The 16,297-nt window shown below is 40.8% G+C and overlaps 1 protein-coding gene across 5 annotated transcripts in view; it reads right to left on the bottom strand.

Annotated features, from left to right (window-relative positions):
• flt1 (fms related receptor tyrosine kinase 1) overlaps positions 1-16,297 on the bottom strand; it is a 190,996-nt gene that overhangs the window by 151,296 nt on the left and 23,403 nt on the right. For all 5 annotated transcript variants that reach the window (XR_007247729.1, XM_059646689.1, XM_048532603.2 and 2 more), the window contains exons 2-3: positions 12,012-12,099; positions 2,201-2,418 (exon numbers count right to left, since the gene is read on the bottom strand). Coding sequence is in view for 4 of the 5 variants with exons in the window: in XM_048532604.2 (XP_048388561.1) it covers positions 2,201-2,418; positions 12,012-12,099 (306 nt within the window). In the remaining variant the exon portion in view is untranslated. The remainder of the gene's footprint in view (positions 1-2,200; positions 2,419-12,011; positions 12,100-16,297) is intronic.

Raw genomic sequence — 16,297 nt, forward strand, 5'->3', positions numbered from 1 at the left:
AATATAAATAAACATTAAAGTGATTGCAAATTATACAGAAGCACAGAATTTTTCATTACTTTAATACTAGTAAGTGCATAATACTACAATAAAAACTTCACATGCTGATAAGAACACCAATTTTTAAAGGCATGCATGACACTTTCTCAATAAACTGAAGGCACCTTTGGTGTGGTTTATGTACTTCCAAACAACGCAAACTCAGAATTTGCACTTTAAATCTGGGAAAACAGCAGATCAGTGACCCTCATGGAGCTAATTTGGGAAGTTGAATAAACAATGTCCTGCCACAGGAAACAATAGAGAACTACTACTGAATCTAATTCTACTTGCTTCACTTTCCCAAGCACTATTAAAAACCCTGGAGGGATTATTTTTAATTGAAATCAACATTGAATGCATTGCTATTTATCAAGCCTAAGATCTGCTGGTTACACTGTAATATTCATCAATTAGGTGTCTCATAAGACCCTTGTCAGAAATAGTCAAGTGTATTTTCTTTTCATTTTTCACTTTCAGGATAAGGAGTCACCAGTCACAAACTGATGTGTCCTTGTAAAGGATATGGTAATCTTCTTTTTGATCCTATAAGTGCCTTTGCATGAGTGTACCCCCACCAGAAACCCTCAAGCAATCCTAACTGGATTTGCTATTCACACTTCCTGAATGCCTGGAAAATGTAGTGCTCCTCCCCAATGGTGGGGGACCAACTGATCCAACAGTAGGGGCTACACTGTATTCCCATCTCAGCCCCAATTTAGTCCAGAATAGGAAAGCTAATGGAAAACATTCCTACATGATTTCTAATTAAGGCCTATTTAAATGCCTCATCCCATTGCTAATAGCCCTCCCAACAAGCTAAGTGTTGAAATTTTCAGTAAGGCTGTCACATTTTCGTAACTGCCTGACTTCAAACTGGCTGTACGGTGGTGTGGATCATAGACTTGAGGCTGGAAGAGTTTAGGAGACAAGTAAGTATAATTTTAAAAATTTACATGGCTTATTTGCTTGTATTTAAAAGTTCATGGCACTACATTTTACCAGGCATTCAAGAAGTGTGAATAGCAAATCTGGTTGGTATTGCTTGTTCATGGCTCACTGGAAGAGCATCAAGAAATTGTAAAATTAGAGGGTCCTCTGTAGCATCTCACAAGTGGCTCACCCAAGAAACATTTTTGCTCATAGATGCTGTGCAAATCAAAATTGTGACAAATGTGCTTACAGGATTGGAAGACACCCATAAACAGATCAAGAAGAAAAGGGCACAGCTTTAAATTTTTTGCAAAAGAAAGGAATGTGAGGTGATTAAAAAAAATCTTTCAGATAGCAAATAATTAATGTTTGGATTGCACTGCATGGAGGTATCATGCAGGCAGTTTCAATTGAGGCATTCAAGAGAGCATTAGATAATTGCACATTATTTAAATAAAACAAAAGGTACAAGAAAAAGCCAGGAGATTGGCACAATTTTGTGATTCTGTGAATTCAACAGGGTCACAAATGATCAGGCATCACAGCACAGAGGGAGCAGAGTTCAGTACCAAGACAAATCAGGTGGTGCCCGGCATACCCCTTCAGCCCAAGAGAGATGATCATGAAGATAGCAATTCCATTGCTGCCAATAAGGTGGTTGGTCCTGGCACACTCCAGAGGAGGACCACCTTCCTTTCTCTCCTACTGCAGGACCTCCAGTTCCCCTGTGCCATCTGGGCTCCGAGTAGCGCAGTGGTAAGCACTGGTAGAAACCCTACCCCTTAGGCCAAGTAGCAGCCACTGTGATAATCTATATGAGTGATGGCATTCCCATGACAGTTAATTGGCTGGGAAACCCACATCCATGTGAATTAAGGGCTCGGTCCTGGTAAAATCTCAGAAGTAGGTAACATTTCTGGTGGACATGTTTCTAGGCCCCCTAAAAAAGTCTATCTCCTGTTCCCTGCCTGAAGTGACAAATCTTTCCCAATTGCCTCAATGTTCTTCTGTTGATTTTTATGATTGCATTTACCCACTGCATAGCTCCACTTGTCAGGTGTTATTCAAAATTTGGTGTAATTCTGACCTGCTTCCTTGTTTCTCCTAGTGACTGTTTAAACATTTTATTTCTAACAGAATAAATATACATTGAATGTAAAGTATTCTAAACTTAACAGAAACAAAAGAGACCTTCATAAGACAAAAACAACTACAATGTTGGTCTTACCCTTAACAAATATATAGAGCGCAGTCTTTCTTTGTCGGGCATTTGAAGATGAGCTATTGCAGTAATAGTATCCTGTGTCTTTAGCCTGCGTTTTGCTTAAAGTCAGGTTACTCCAGAAAGGTCTATTGCTGACCCCACTGTTAAAATTAATTATACTCAGTCTTTCAGTTCCATTAATTACATGATTTGGCCAGGACCATGATACATGTGATGATCCCCTGTGAAAATAAAAAGGTAAAACATTGCAGAATCCAGTTCATCTTTTTCACTGAAGTAAAATCAGATTACTTAGAAATATCATCGGTACGTTAAGCTTCAATGTTACCACTTTATTGGCTTGTGCCATCTTAAAGAAAAAGAGTGCAAGTGGTGAAATAAAACCAGAGAATGTTTAAAATAAACATTAGGTTAGTCAACAACTGTAAACAGAAAATGCTAATCTGAAAACCTCTTAGCTTCTTTTAATCCCCTGCTACCAATGAAAGGAAGTTTGGGAAGTCACAATAACAGCATCGTGGTACTCGCTGAGCTGGAATTTGCAGATCCTACTGCAGTGGAAAAGTTAGCAAGTGGGCCTGGAGATTTGCATAGGAGGGCAGGAAGCAGGCCCATGGCAGCGGGAAAACTGTAAACAATTATGGGAAACTATTGACAAATTGGTAATGTCGCAAGACTAGTCATCCAGAGCCCCAAGCTAATGTTCTATAAATTCAATTGAAGTCAATTTTTTAAAAATTGGAATTGTAAGCTAGTTTAATGGTGATTGTCAATTATCATAAAATCCATCTGGTTCACTAATGTCTTTCAAGGAAAGAAATCTGCTGGCCTTGATCGTTGGTCTATACTCAACTCCAGACCCACAGCAACGAAGCTGACTCTTAAGTACCTCTGAAATGGCCTCACAAACTACTATAAAATCTGTAGAAAGGAAACAACTAGATAGACCAAGTGGCATCAACCTAGACACCATCAATGGAAGCATCAAAACTGCAAACTTCTCAACAACATCTGAAATCTGTGCCAAAATTGAGAAAGCTGTACCTCAGATTAGACAGGCACCAGAGGTATATAGTCACACTCATGGAATCATACCTAATAGCCAATATTCTAGATGCTACCATGACCATCCTTGGATTTGTCCTGTTCTACTGCCAGTACAGGCCGACCAGAGGTGGTGGCATAGCTGTACACAGTTAGGAATGAGTTGCATGGGAGTCCTCAACATGGAGCTTGGACTCCATGAAGTCTCATGGCATTAGATCAAACCTGGGCCAAGAAGCCTTCTGTTCATTACCACTTATTGCCCCACCTTGGCTGATGAATCATCACTCCTGTAAGTTGAACAACACTTGGAGGGAACATTGAAGGTTTCTTTGGGTGGGTGACTTCAATGTCCACCACAACATGTGGTTCAGTAACACCACTCCTGACCAAGGTAGTCAAGTCTTCAAGGACAAAACAGCTAGACTGAGATGTGACAGGTGGTGAGGGAACCAACAAAAAGGAAAAATCTACTTAACCTCATCCTTAGCAATCTATCTGTAGCTAACCCTAAACCTAACCTTCATCTTTCCATAGCAGTATTTGTAGAACTGATCACCGTACAGTCCTTGCGGAGGCAAAGTTCTATCTTCACATTGGAGATACTCTCCATTGTGTTTTGTAACATGACTGTGCTAAACGGGACAAGCTTCAAAAGATCAAGCAAGTAAAAACTGGCATCCAAGAAATGCTGTGGGCTATCAATAGTAGCAGAATTTCAAATCACAACCACAAACTGGAATTTCATGTTCCTAAGAGATGCAGCGTGGAGCTGGAGGATCACAGCAGGTGAGAGGAGCAGGAAAGTCGACTTTTCGGGTAAGGATTGAGGAGGGGAAAGGGAAGCTCAGAAATAAATAGAGGGGCAGGATGGAGCTGAGGAAAGGTAGGTGGAGTGGTGTTAAGTGGATGCAGGTAGGGGTTTGTGGAGATTGGTCAATGGGATGGGTGGGGTGGATAGGTGAGAAGGATGATGGACATCTTGTTTTAGATCAAGGAAGCGGGGATGAGAGGGAGGGCTGCACATACGATGAGGCTGAGGGTAGGGGGAGTTTGAAGCTAGTGAATTCTATGTTGAGTCCATTGGGTTGTAAGCTCCCAAGGCAGAATATAAGGCGTTGTTCCTCCAATTTTCATGTGTCCTCATTGTGACATTGGAGGAGGCCCGGGTTGGTCATGTCACCAAGGGAGTGGGAAGAGGGGTTAAAATGGTTGGCAACCAGAAGATGATGTTGATTGGAGCATACAGAGCACAGATGCTCCATAAATCTGTCATCGAAACTGTGCTTGATCTCTCAGATGTAGAGGGACCATAACTTCCCCTCTCCTGTGATTTATAATGCCCTCAATTGCATCTCGTGCATTTCCTACACTTCTGCCCTCAAATCCCCTCCCCCACTAACAACAATAAGGGTAGAGTTTCCTGATCCTTACCTAACACCCCACCAACTTCTGAATTCAATGCATCATCCTCCGCCACCTGCAGTCATACCCCACCACCAAACAGATATTCCCGTCTCCGCCCCATCTACTTTCCATAGGGATCTGTCTCTCCATGACTCTCGTCTGCTTCACACTCCCCACCAATCCCACCACACGTGGCACCTTTCCCTGCAACCACAAGAAGTGCTAGCCCTGCCCCTACATCTCCCTCCTCATCTCCATCCAAGGCTCCAAACAATCATTCTATATCTAACGGGGATTCACCTCCCCATCCCCAGCCTCATCCCATTTCCAACCTGGTATACTGCCTCTGTTGTTCCTGATGTGGTCTCCTCGACACCAGAGTGCCCAAGCACAGACTTGATAACAAATTCGCGGAACATCTGCACTCTGTACACTCCAGCCTTCCTGTTGCCAGCCATTTCAACTCCGCTTCCCACTCCCTTGGCGACATGTCTCTCCTGGGCCTCCCCCAAAGTCACAATAATGCCACATGAAAATTGGAGGAACAACACCTTATATTTCACGTTGGAAGCTTAGAGCCCAATGGCCTCAATGTAGAATTCACTGGCTTCAAAATCTCCTTATGCCCAGCTTCATCCCATGCCCAGCCCTCCTTCTCATCCTCACCTCCTTGATCTGACACAACCTGCCCATCATCCTTCTCACCTGTCCACCCCACCCTTCCCATTGACCAATCTCAACAAAACCCTACCTGCATCCACCTAACACCACTCCACCTACCTTTGCTCAGCTCCATCTTCCCACTTTATTTATTTCTGAGCTCCCTTTTCCTCTCCCCAGTACTGACCTGAAAAGTCAACTTTCCTGCTCCTTTGATTCTGCCTGACCTGCTGTGTTCCTCATTTCATGTTCCTACTTGCTCACTATGTCCAGTTTGGCTTCAGCCATGGTTGCTAAGCTCTTGAAGTCACTACAGCAATAGTCCAAACATGAACAATAAAGATAATGTTGTAAGGCAAAGATAAAGATAATGTGGTAGTGAGACTCCCTAGTATAACTGTAATCAATGGGAGTCTGGGACAAAGCACTCTGTTTGTTTGAATCATATCAAGCACAAAGGATGATGGTTGTGGTTGTCAGCAGTTAAACATCGTAACTCCAGGACATCTCTGCAGGAATTCCTTAAGATACTGTTCTAGATTCAGACATCTTTAGATACTTCACAAATGAACTTCCCTCCATAACAAGGTCAGAGTGGGGTGTTCGTGATGAATGCAGAATGTTCAGCATCATTCACAATTCCTCTGATTCTGAAGGAGTCAATGTCCAAATGTATATGACTCGGTGAACAACCAGGCTTGGGGTGATAAGTGTCAAGTAGCATTCACGTCATACAAGTGCTAAGCAATGCCCATTTCCAATAAGGCAGAATCTAACCATCACCCCTTGACATACAATGGCATTATTGTCACTGAATCTTCCACTGCCAACATCATTCAAGTTACCACTGACCAAACTGAACTGGACCAGCCAATATAAACACACTAGTTACAACAGCAGGTCAGAGGCTAGGAATCCTGCAATGCATAACTCACCTCCTGAGTCCCAATGCCTGTCCATCATTTACAAGATACAAGTGAGGAGTGTGATGTAAGGCTACACACTTGCTGGACTAGTGCAGCTCCAACAACACAAGAAGCTTGACAACAGACACAACCAAGTGGGACACTTCATTGGCACCTCATCCACCAACTCCCTAATTCACTACCTTCATCCTTTAAGTATATTGACAACAGTGTGTATCACCCACAAAATGCACTGCAGGAGCTCGCCCAGACTTTTCCAACAAACTGCCAAACTCATGACTTTTTCTCCCAATAGAGACAAGGGCAGCAAATGAATAGAAAGATCACCACCTGCAAATACCCCTCCAAAACTACATTCCATCCTAACTTGGAACTATATCCCCACCAACAGAAGACAGCGAGTGGTAGTAGAAGGAAAATATTCTGCCTGGAAGTCAGTGGTGAGTGGAGTTCCACAGGGCTCTGTCCTTGGGCCTCTACTGTTTGTAATTTTTATTAATGACTTGGACGAGGGAATTGAAGGATGGGTCAGCAAGTTTGCAGACGACACAAAGGTCGGAGGTGTCGTTGGCAGTGTAGAGGGCTGTTGTAGGCTGCAGCGGGACATTGACAGGATGCAGAGATGGGCTGAGAGGTGGCAGATGGAGTTCAACCTGGATAAATGCGAGGTGATGCATTTTGGAAGGTCGAATTTGAAAGCTGAGTACAGGATTAAGGATAGGATTCTTGGCAGCGTGGAGGAACAGAGGGATCTTGGTGTGCAGATACATAGATCCCTTAAAATGGCCACCCAAGTGGACAGGGTTGTTAAGAAAGCATATGGTGTTTTGGCTTTCATTAACAGGGGGATTGAGTTTAAGAGTCGTGAGATCTTGTTGCAGCTCTATAAAACTTTGGTTAGACCGCACTTGGAATACTGCGTCCAGTTCTGGGCGCCCTATAATAGGAAAGATGTGGATGCTTTGGAGAGGGTTCAGAGGAGGTTTACCAGGATGCTGCCTGGACTGGAGGGCTTATCTTATGAAGAGAGGTTGACTGAGCTCGGCCTCTTTTCATTGGAGAAAAGGAGGAGGAGAGGGGACCTAATTGAGGTATACAAGATAATGAGAGGCATAGATAGAGTTGATAGCCAGAGACTATTTCCCAGGGCAGAAATGGCTAGCACGAGGGGTCATAGTTTTAAGCTGGTTGGTGGAAAGTATAGAGGGGATGTCAGAGGCAGGTTCTTTATGCAGAGAGTTGTGAGAGCATGGAATGCGTTGCCAGCAGCAGTTGTGGAAGCAAGGTCATTGGGGTCATTTAAGAGACTGCTGGACATGTATATGGTCACAGAAATTTGAGGGTGCATACATGAGGATCAATGGTCGGCACAACATTGTGGGCTGAAGGGCCTGTTCTGTGCTGTACTGTTCTATGTTCTATGTTCTATTTCTTAAGTGCAGCTGGGTCAAAATCCTGGATTACTCCCTGTAACAACAATACGGAAGTCACTACACCTCACAAACCAAAACAACTTAAAGGCAAACTGACCACCATCTATCCCAAGGCAATAAATTCTGGCTTCACTAGTAATGTCCACATTCCACTTGCAAGGGGCAGAAACTCAGTGTAAAACTCCAAACCTAGAAGTAATGAGCTCAGAAGTTTAAAGGGTCAACATACAATTGAGATATGGAAAAGGTATCCCTCAAAGTGACACATGTAAATTATCCACCTTCAACTTCTGTATTGTTAAGTGCTGGAGGTGTTACATGGCTGGACAGTGACTTCTTAGACCTCAAGTAAACCTGTTGATGTCACTGAATAATTTTGGATGACAGCAGAAGAATCTTAGATCTGAACTTTGGGAATCCTTAATTAAAACAACAAAAGTTCAATAATTGAGATTTGAACTGCAGAAATTGATCTTAAAAAGCATGCAAAATTATTTCCATGCTCTCACACAGGCCTGGCTGCAGTTTAAAATGACCGCAGTTCCTGCAATGCCATGAGATGCAGGTATCCTAATGTCTGAAACATTCCTGCCGCTGAGTTTGGCAGTAAGCCCACCTCACACACGTTCACAAATTTTTGCCACACAATCAGTTTCAATCAACTGCCATGATCCCACACCAGATTCCTAACAATCTTCAGGCCTGCCAACCAGTGCTGCAACAGAAGGACTACATCCAGCCCGACAGTGATTAAGTCATGCTCATATCATGTGCAATTTTGACAACTGTGCTTGAGGTAACATTGGAGCCTTATGCCCCTAAGAGTTTCACTGAAATGCAAATTGAAGTCCAATGGCCTAACCCAGATTAAATTTTAATGTGCAGTGACCAATAGCAGAACCAGGAGTCAGGTTTCAGGACCTACAAATAAATCTTGGGCCTCTCTTAACCCTGAAAATAATTGCAACCAGCATGTAATTATCAGGGTCAATTCTCTCAGTTTTTACAGCACTGCCTCCCTTTTTAGGAAGGAATTGCTCTTTTAGTAAGGAAAGGAGGACTTGAGGTTTAAATGGACCTGTTTGACACTCTTCATAGATAAAAGTTGAGTCTATTGTATATTCCTAGCAATTTCTATTTTGAGTTACTTTTCAGTCCCATGTATGTCATTGCAATTGCTCTGAACTACAGCACTCAAGGAATATAACTTCAAATTGAGTTCTTGCATTTCTAAGTATTTGCATTCATTTTTCCTTTGATTTAATAACCATCATACAATTTAGTCAATATTTTGTGATTAAAAGATGAACAACTTTGTAGCTTAATGTCATGGAAGTCTGCTAACAGTCCTTCACAAATCGAATTAAGTAACACAATGAATTGATGTTTCAGATTATCATTCATCTGTGGAAATACTAAATTCATGGATGAATGCCTTGTCCTAAACAATACTATCTTCCTGCCTATTAGAATTGCAAAGTAAAACAATAGCATCATCTGTGAAGAATTCAATCATGCTATAGAACATAGAACATTACAGCACAGTACAGGCCCTTCGGCCCTCGATGTTGTGCCGACCTGTCATACCGATCTCAAGCCCATCTAACCTACACTATTCCATTCACGTCCATATGCTTGTCCAATGACGACTTAAATGTACCTAAAGTTGGCGAATCTGCTACCGTTGCAGGCAAAGCGTTCCATTCCCTTACTACTCTCTGAGTAAAGAAACTACCTCTGACATCTGTCCTATATCTTTCACCCCTCAATTTAAAGCTATGCCCCCTCGTGCTCGCCATCACCATCCTATCCACCCTATCTAACCCTCTGATTATTTTATATGTTTCAATTAAGTGCCAACATGCTGTCTGTCTGGCAGACTAAATGAACAGACTTAAAATCGTCTGAATGCTACACCACATAATGCATGTTCAGGTGCAGAATGGTAATCCATGTATCTCACATGACAAAGTTTTCAGCTAACAATTTTCAAACCGATATAGGTCAACTATACCTCCAGGCAGACATTTAATAGAGAACTTAATACTGATGATTGTGAGGAATTACACACTGGACAATGAGTTTCATAAATATACAGTGATGGAAACACAATAATGAAAGAAGATTTACAAAAAGTCTCATTGATAATAAGCAACTGCAATTTTTGACACTATAGCCAAGTAATATTTTAAAATAATTGAAGTGTTAGGATATACAGTCAGACCAGAGAAGTACAAGTCTAGGCCCTAATCTAAGACTTTAAAATACATTTGTTGTAGTGTTCCTTCCTGTTTATGCTTTACATAAATAGATCACCACCTTATTTATGTTTTATATAAATTTCTGCTCCATTCTAGATATTGATTACTGAGTTGATGGTACAGTTGTCTTTTCTTTCTGTCATTTTCTAAGAGGTATAAAACCAAACAGCCCTTACTCTTCTTAAATGCTGTCTTACATGCTCTAGTTTCATAACTTGTTTCTCCTCCTCCAGAATGCAGAATTGCATTTTTATTGGGAGAAGTTTCATATCATCATAAAATGATCTATGAATGGGTGAAGATTTCGAGCTATACAGAGAAGTGCATGTCATCGTGAATGATAGCAAGAAGCTTTGATGGACAATTGCTTTTCCCAAAATTCTGAAGAGTGCTAAATAAAAAACCAAAAGAACTGTGGATGCTGTAAATCAGGAACAAAAACAAAGTTTCTGGAAAAGCTCAGCAAGTCTGGCAGCATCTGTGTAGGAGAAAACAGAGTTAACATTTCGGGTCTGGTGACCCTTCCTCAGAACAAAGGGTTCAGTTCTGAGGAAGGGTCCCCGGACCTGAAATGTTAACTCTGTTTTCTCCTCCACAGATGCTGCCAGACTTGCTGAGCTTTTCCAGAAACTTTGTTTTTGTTTCTGAAGCGTGCTGATGACAGTGAGTGCCTTAGTGATATTTATTAAAGTAAGTAAAGCGAGGAGCATGGTCTTGGTGCACAGAGAAGATCATTTCCACAGTAGATCTCCTAAACAGAAAACTGCAATATGTTTCTGTGTGCATTTAGACTACAAGTAAATACAGTCTTTTAAGTGTGACCCTTGCAAACCACAACATAACATGTGAAAAGCCCATGTAGTTTGAAAGACAAAATATGACACAGTGATCCTCTCAAAGGGAGAGCTGTCATGTTTTTTAACATTCAAACAGGTGGCTTAGTTGGCTTGGGCAAGTTTTGAGGATGAAAGATAATTACATAGACAAGGATTTCCTCACTTAAAAAATTGCTGGATGTAAGAACCCAATAGGATGCCAAAGATCCACTTTAAGGATGCTGGCTAAAATGACATGAAGGCCCTACCTATTGATTATCACACATGGGAGTCACAAGCTGACAATAAAGGAACATGGCAAACTCTTATGTGAGAGATAATAGGAAGTGCCAATGCTGAAGTCTGAGATAACAAGGTGTAGAGCTGGATGAACACAGCAGGCCAGGCCGCATCAGAGGAGCAAGAAAGCTGATGTTTCGGGTCTGGACCCTTCTTCAGATTTTCAAATCTGAAGAAGGGTTCAGACCCAAAATGTCAGCTTTCCTGCTCCTCTGATGCTGCCTGACCTGCTGTGTTCATCCAGCCCTACACCCTGTTATCTCAAACTCCTTTGTGAATTGCCATGCACCACATTATTGAGCATTATTACAGCTGGAATGGCACAAAACCACCAATGACATTTGAAAGCATGTGGAACAGCCTGCTTCGCTCTTTAAACAGCAGCAAAGAAATGCCATATGAAAACATCCCATCTAAAAAAAGGTTGTTACTGCATGTCCATCATCTTTAATGAATGGGAAGATGCTGATGATGTTACTGAGGGTTAAAAGCAGGACAAAACCAGGAAACTAGCAACAATGTTTCTGGCTTCCTCTGTAGCACATGCGAATATAACTGTAATTTAATACGTGGGTTCCAGAAAGGTCCAAAATATAAGAAAACTATGGACTGCCTTTAAAAACCAGAAAATCGTGAGACCAATTGATACTTAAATTTTCCTTTCGTAAATTTTTAATTATGGCATTTATGCACTAATATTGCACAAAAAAGTAGACTTCTAATACTCTGAAATTCACCTAAATAGTGTCCTTGATGTTTGTGAAAAATTTAAAGACCCATAAATAGAGTAAGTAGCAATGGATATTACATAAAGGAATTTTTCTAATATACTATTTTTCACATAGATTGTATCATTTTATGTCACAATCTAACTTCTTACTTAATGCTTATAATGTTCAGTACTTGGATAGCCTAATGTGAAATAATTCCAATTAAAATGCTTAATATGTTGAAATTTCTTTAATTACCTGCATGCCACATGTAGTGTCTCGTTCATGCTAATGACATATTGCTTCGCTCTTATGCTAAGTGAAGGACTTAGGAAGTCAGATGAGCCTGTAATACAAAAAATAAAATTATTTTCTTCATTGGCTCAAGTTAATGAAACAATTCTAGGGACAGAATATTACAGAAGTAGGAATCTGAGCCACTATTTAAGAGTTGGGGGAGCTGCACATCCCCTGTCTTAGGGAAAGCCTGTGACCTCATGTGCTGATCAGGCAGTTGAAAGGCCAGCGGCGAGCATTTGCCCCTGATCAAGGGACCCAGATGTTCCACCCATGAATGCTACTGGCCAAACAACAGCAGAGATGAGTTATGATGAGAGGGTGATCATGTGTGGTCTAAGGAGGTTGGAGGTTTGCAAGGAAGGTGATAGGCAAAGGTAGGGTGTAATTATTTTTCAGCCAACCCCCTTCCCAGGCTGTGCACCTCAAGCAGAGAGCGTCTTTAAATTAGTGTCCTCCTTCCACCTTGGAGTCTGCAAACAACCCTACACAAATTTGAGTGTCTTGTTCCCCACATGGTGAGCCCTCACTGGGTTAATAACAGCAGTGCAGGATAAAACCCTGAAGCATGCATTTATTACCTACTTAAGGATCTCAATTGGCAGTGACCAGGAAGACAATCCACAGGCCCACCCAGGACTCAAATTGAGATAGAATGGTGGTGGAACTCCCACACACAATTCTCTCACTTGATTAAATGTTCTACCCAAACCCACCATGGGACAGACACAGATTTCGACCCAGGTTTTTATACCGGTTCTGAAAACCCAGTTACTACTGACATCATGTACAGTTGCAACTTTAGAAATGTTTAAGCACTGAATACAGAACTGATGTGCATCTTTGAGTAAGGATTGATTTATGGTTCCATTGAAAATAGAATTAATCACAGGTTGAATATTTTTAAATTGCTTGCACAATTATAGTGAGTAATTGCAAACAATACCAACAAGTTGTGATATCTAGATTCTATGACCCAGATCAATTATGATATCATGAATGCTTGCAGTTCACAATAGATTCATTCCAGGAAGTCTTATTATACTGTACTTCCTTGCATTCCAAAGAGTTGGAAAAAGATACAAATCTAAATTCAATACAGGGTTGCCCCATATCCTATTCAATTTACCAAGTTTTCTGTAACAAAGATGAAATATTGCTTTATTTTCAAAGTATTATATTCAAGGTCCTTAATCAAACAATTGTCCTCCTTATGACTGCTTTGACTTTGCACTAAAGAATTCAAGAATTTAAACTGTTAGTTCCATAGCTAGAGGTACAATTATCAAATGCATGAAAATAAAGTTACAAATATCTTTGTTTTATCACAATACATTTAAATGACAAAATCAACACTAATATAACAAATGTTCTCTACTTGCTTAAAAAAGGAATTGTATTATTTATTTTAAAAGTGCTTATTATCTTTTAAATATGAAGATGCACAGTAACCATGTTCTTCAAAATCTATATATGTTCATTAGTCTGCGAACTAGGTTCTGTCAAAAAAAACATTGTTTCCTAACTTAGATACTGGTTTCAACCGATTTTGATATTCATCTGTCATCATTGGCTTGACATTGATTTTTAAATTGTGGAGGAATATTGATGAAGAATTCGCTCAAAATCACATCAGAGACACATCATTTGATGACTGTTGGCAAAACATATTAGTGGGAGTGTCTGCAAAAATCACTTTCAAAGATTCCTTTTGAGGGGTTTCTTTCATTTCAAGATCAGAAATGCACCATTTGTCATAAATAGTGTCATTCTATCACCAATCTAATTGATTTCCATTACTAAATGCTCTAAGATGTTAATGTGTTTTGATGATCACTCACCATTGTGGCAGTGCCTGATGATCTCTACAGGCTGGGTTTTATCAGGCACTGTGTTCCCCACCATCCCCTTTGCACCCCAACTTAAAAATATTGGGAGGTAACCCACAGAAAATCCAAATTCTCTGCAACCATTTTAGCAGAAGCATTAATTGCTCAGGGTGAGACTTCTGCTCAAAAATGGAGAAGAAATCCCACCTACAGGATCCGCCAGCCAATCCAATTTGCTGCCAGCTCTGTGGTCCCAGCAGCATCAGTTTCAGTTGGTGAGCACTACTACATCCACAGAAAGAAACCGAAGAAGTGAAAATTATGGAAACTAGGCTGAAGTTAAATCCACATTATTGGTGGAGCCTCTCAGGCAAGTCCCAGTGAAAAATATGAGGGAGGTGATGATCAGGTATGAGACGTTAGAGGTGAAAGGATTAAAAAGAGGCGTGACCTTTGGAGGAGGGGTAGCGGGTCCCTCAGATGAACACAAGGAATTCCTCCAATGTACTAAGTTCGGCTACCTACAGATTTTACAAAGAAGACATTGCCCTTCTTCCTTCTTATGTATGCATTACTTAAAATGACTCCATTTAAAGCTTAAAGCCAGAATATTTTTAAATTAGTTATTTCTCTTTATTAACCTAAAAATACCATTCTTCCAATATATTTCTTCCTGTGTCACCTTTAATCACTTTTACCTAGGGTAGCCTTCAAGGGAAGCTAGTCAGGACCCTGGTCAACGTTTTTGCAAACATAATTCATGACTTATAAAAGAATGAATTTCTCTCCAATTTTCCTTTCCCCCTGAAGGGAAGCACCTGTCATCAGCTGAGCATCTCTCAGAGTCAAGGCCGAAATTAGAAATTTAGCATGTGGTGAAGCCATGAGTCTAGATTCACATTTTTTTTGCTTCATGGTGCAGCAAATTGAAGTTGTGCCTTTGCGTGGTTATTGGCATAAATTATTGAAGATCTTCCTCATCATTTCTGACTTTTTCAGATTGCAAATTACTGCGCTGTTAGTGCAAAAACAATACCACTTCTGCAGTACTTAAAATGCAAAATTTAACATTAAAAAACACCTCCGCTCAGTTCGCAATAAACAACTGCACCTCCCAGTCGCGAACCAATTCAACTCCACCTCCCATTCTTCAGATGACATGCACGTCATGGGCCTCCTGCAGTGCCACAATGATGCCACCCGAAGGTTGCAGGAACAGCAACTCATATTCCGTTTGAGAACCCTGCTGCCCAATGGTATCAACATGGACTTCACCAGCTTCAAAATCTCCCCTTCCCCCACCGCATCCCAAAACCAGCCCAATTCGTCCCCTCCCCCCACTGCATCCCAAAACCAGCCCAGCCTGTCTCTGCCTCCCTAACCTGTTCTTCCTCTCACCCATCCCTTCCTCCCATACCAAGCCGCACCTCCATTTCCTACCTACTAACTTCATCCCACCTCCTTGACCTCTCCGTCTTCCCTGGACTGACCTATCCCCTCCCTACCTCCCGACCTATACTCTCCTCTCCACCTATCTTCTTTCCTCTCCATCTTTGGTCCACCTCCGCCTCTCTTCCTATTTATTCCAGAACCCTCTCCCCATCCCCCTCTCTGATGAAGGGTCTAGGCCCGAAACATCAGCTTTTGTGCTCCTGAGATGCTGCTTGGCCTGCTGTGTTCATCCAGTTTCACACTTTATTATTTAAAATACAGATATTGTTTTAGACACTAAAGATCTTCATGTATGAAATTATTTGAATACCTCTTGTGAAAGAAATTAACCTTTTGCATGTGAGGTGCCAGTCAATTGAATTTATTAGGGTTTCTTGTCTGATAGTTGACAAGTTGTACTGAAATTTGCTATAGCTCATCTACAGTTCAAAATATTTATTAATAACATAGAGAAAGCACTTCCGGTAACTTTGTCATGTTTGCACATTTGGTAATGAAATTTAACTGAGTGAAAGTAAAGTATACAATTTTGAATCATGCACTGGAAATACCATATCAATATCAGACTTCTACCAAATGTCACATTGTTAAGCAGAGTCAGAACAATAAAAGGGAAAATTATATAAGTTGGAATCAAAAGCTCTGAAGAATAAACTGGAAGTAGCTTTCAACCAACAGCTCAATGTGAATGAATAAACAAATACACATTATGACAGAGATGCAATAACATGCAGTATTAAATATGGGATATATTAATATTAAAAACAAAATGAATATATTGAGGACATCTGACAAAGTTAACGTAACACAAACAATTTCATAGAAATAAGCGTTAACACCTGCTTAATAAAACAATGAAACAGAATGAGGAGAGTTATTACATTAGGTGCAACATTTGCAGTACATCAGACTGGTTGATAACTGGGATCACAAATGATTCTAAAGGGCAATTTTAGACGGGCAACA

Source organism: Stegostoma tigrinum, chromosome 6 (assembly GCF_030684315.1).
Source record: "Stegostoma tigrinum isolate sSteTig4 chromosome 6, sSteTig4.hap1, whole genome shotgun sequence".
Classification (NCBI taxonomy): domain Eukaryota; kingdom Metazoa; phylum Chordata; class Chondrichthyes; order Orectolobiformes; family Stegostomatidae; genus Stegostoma; species Stegostoma tigrinum.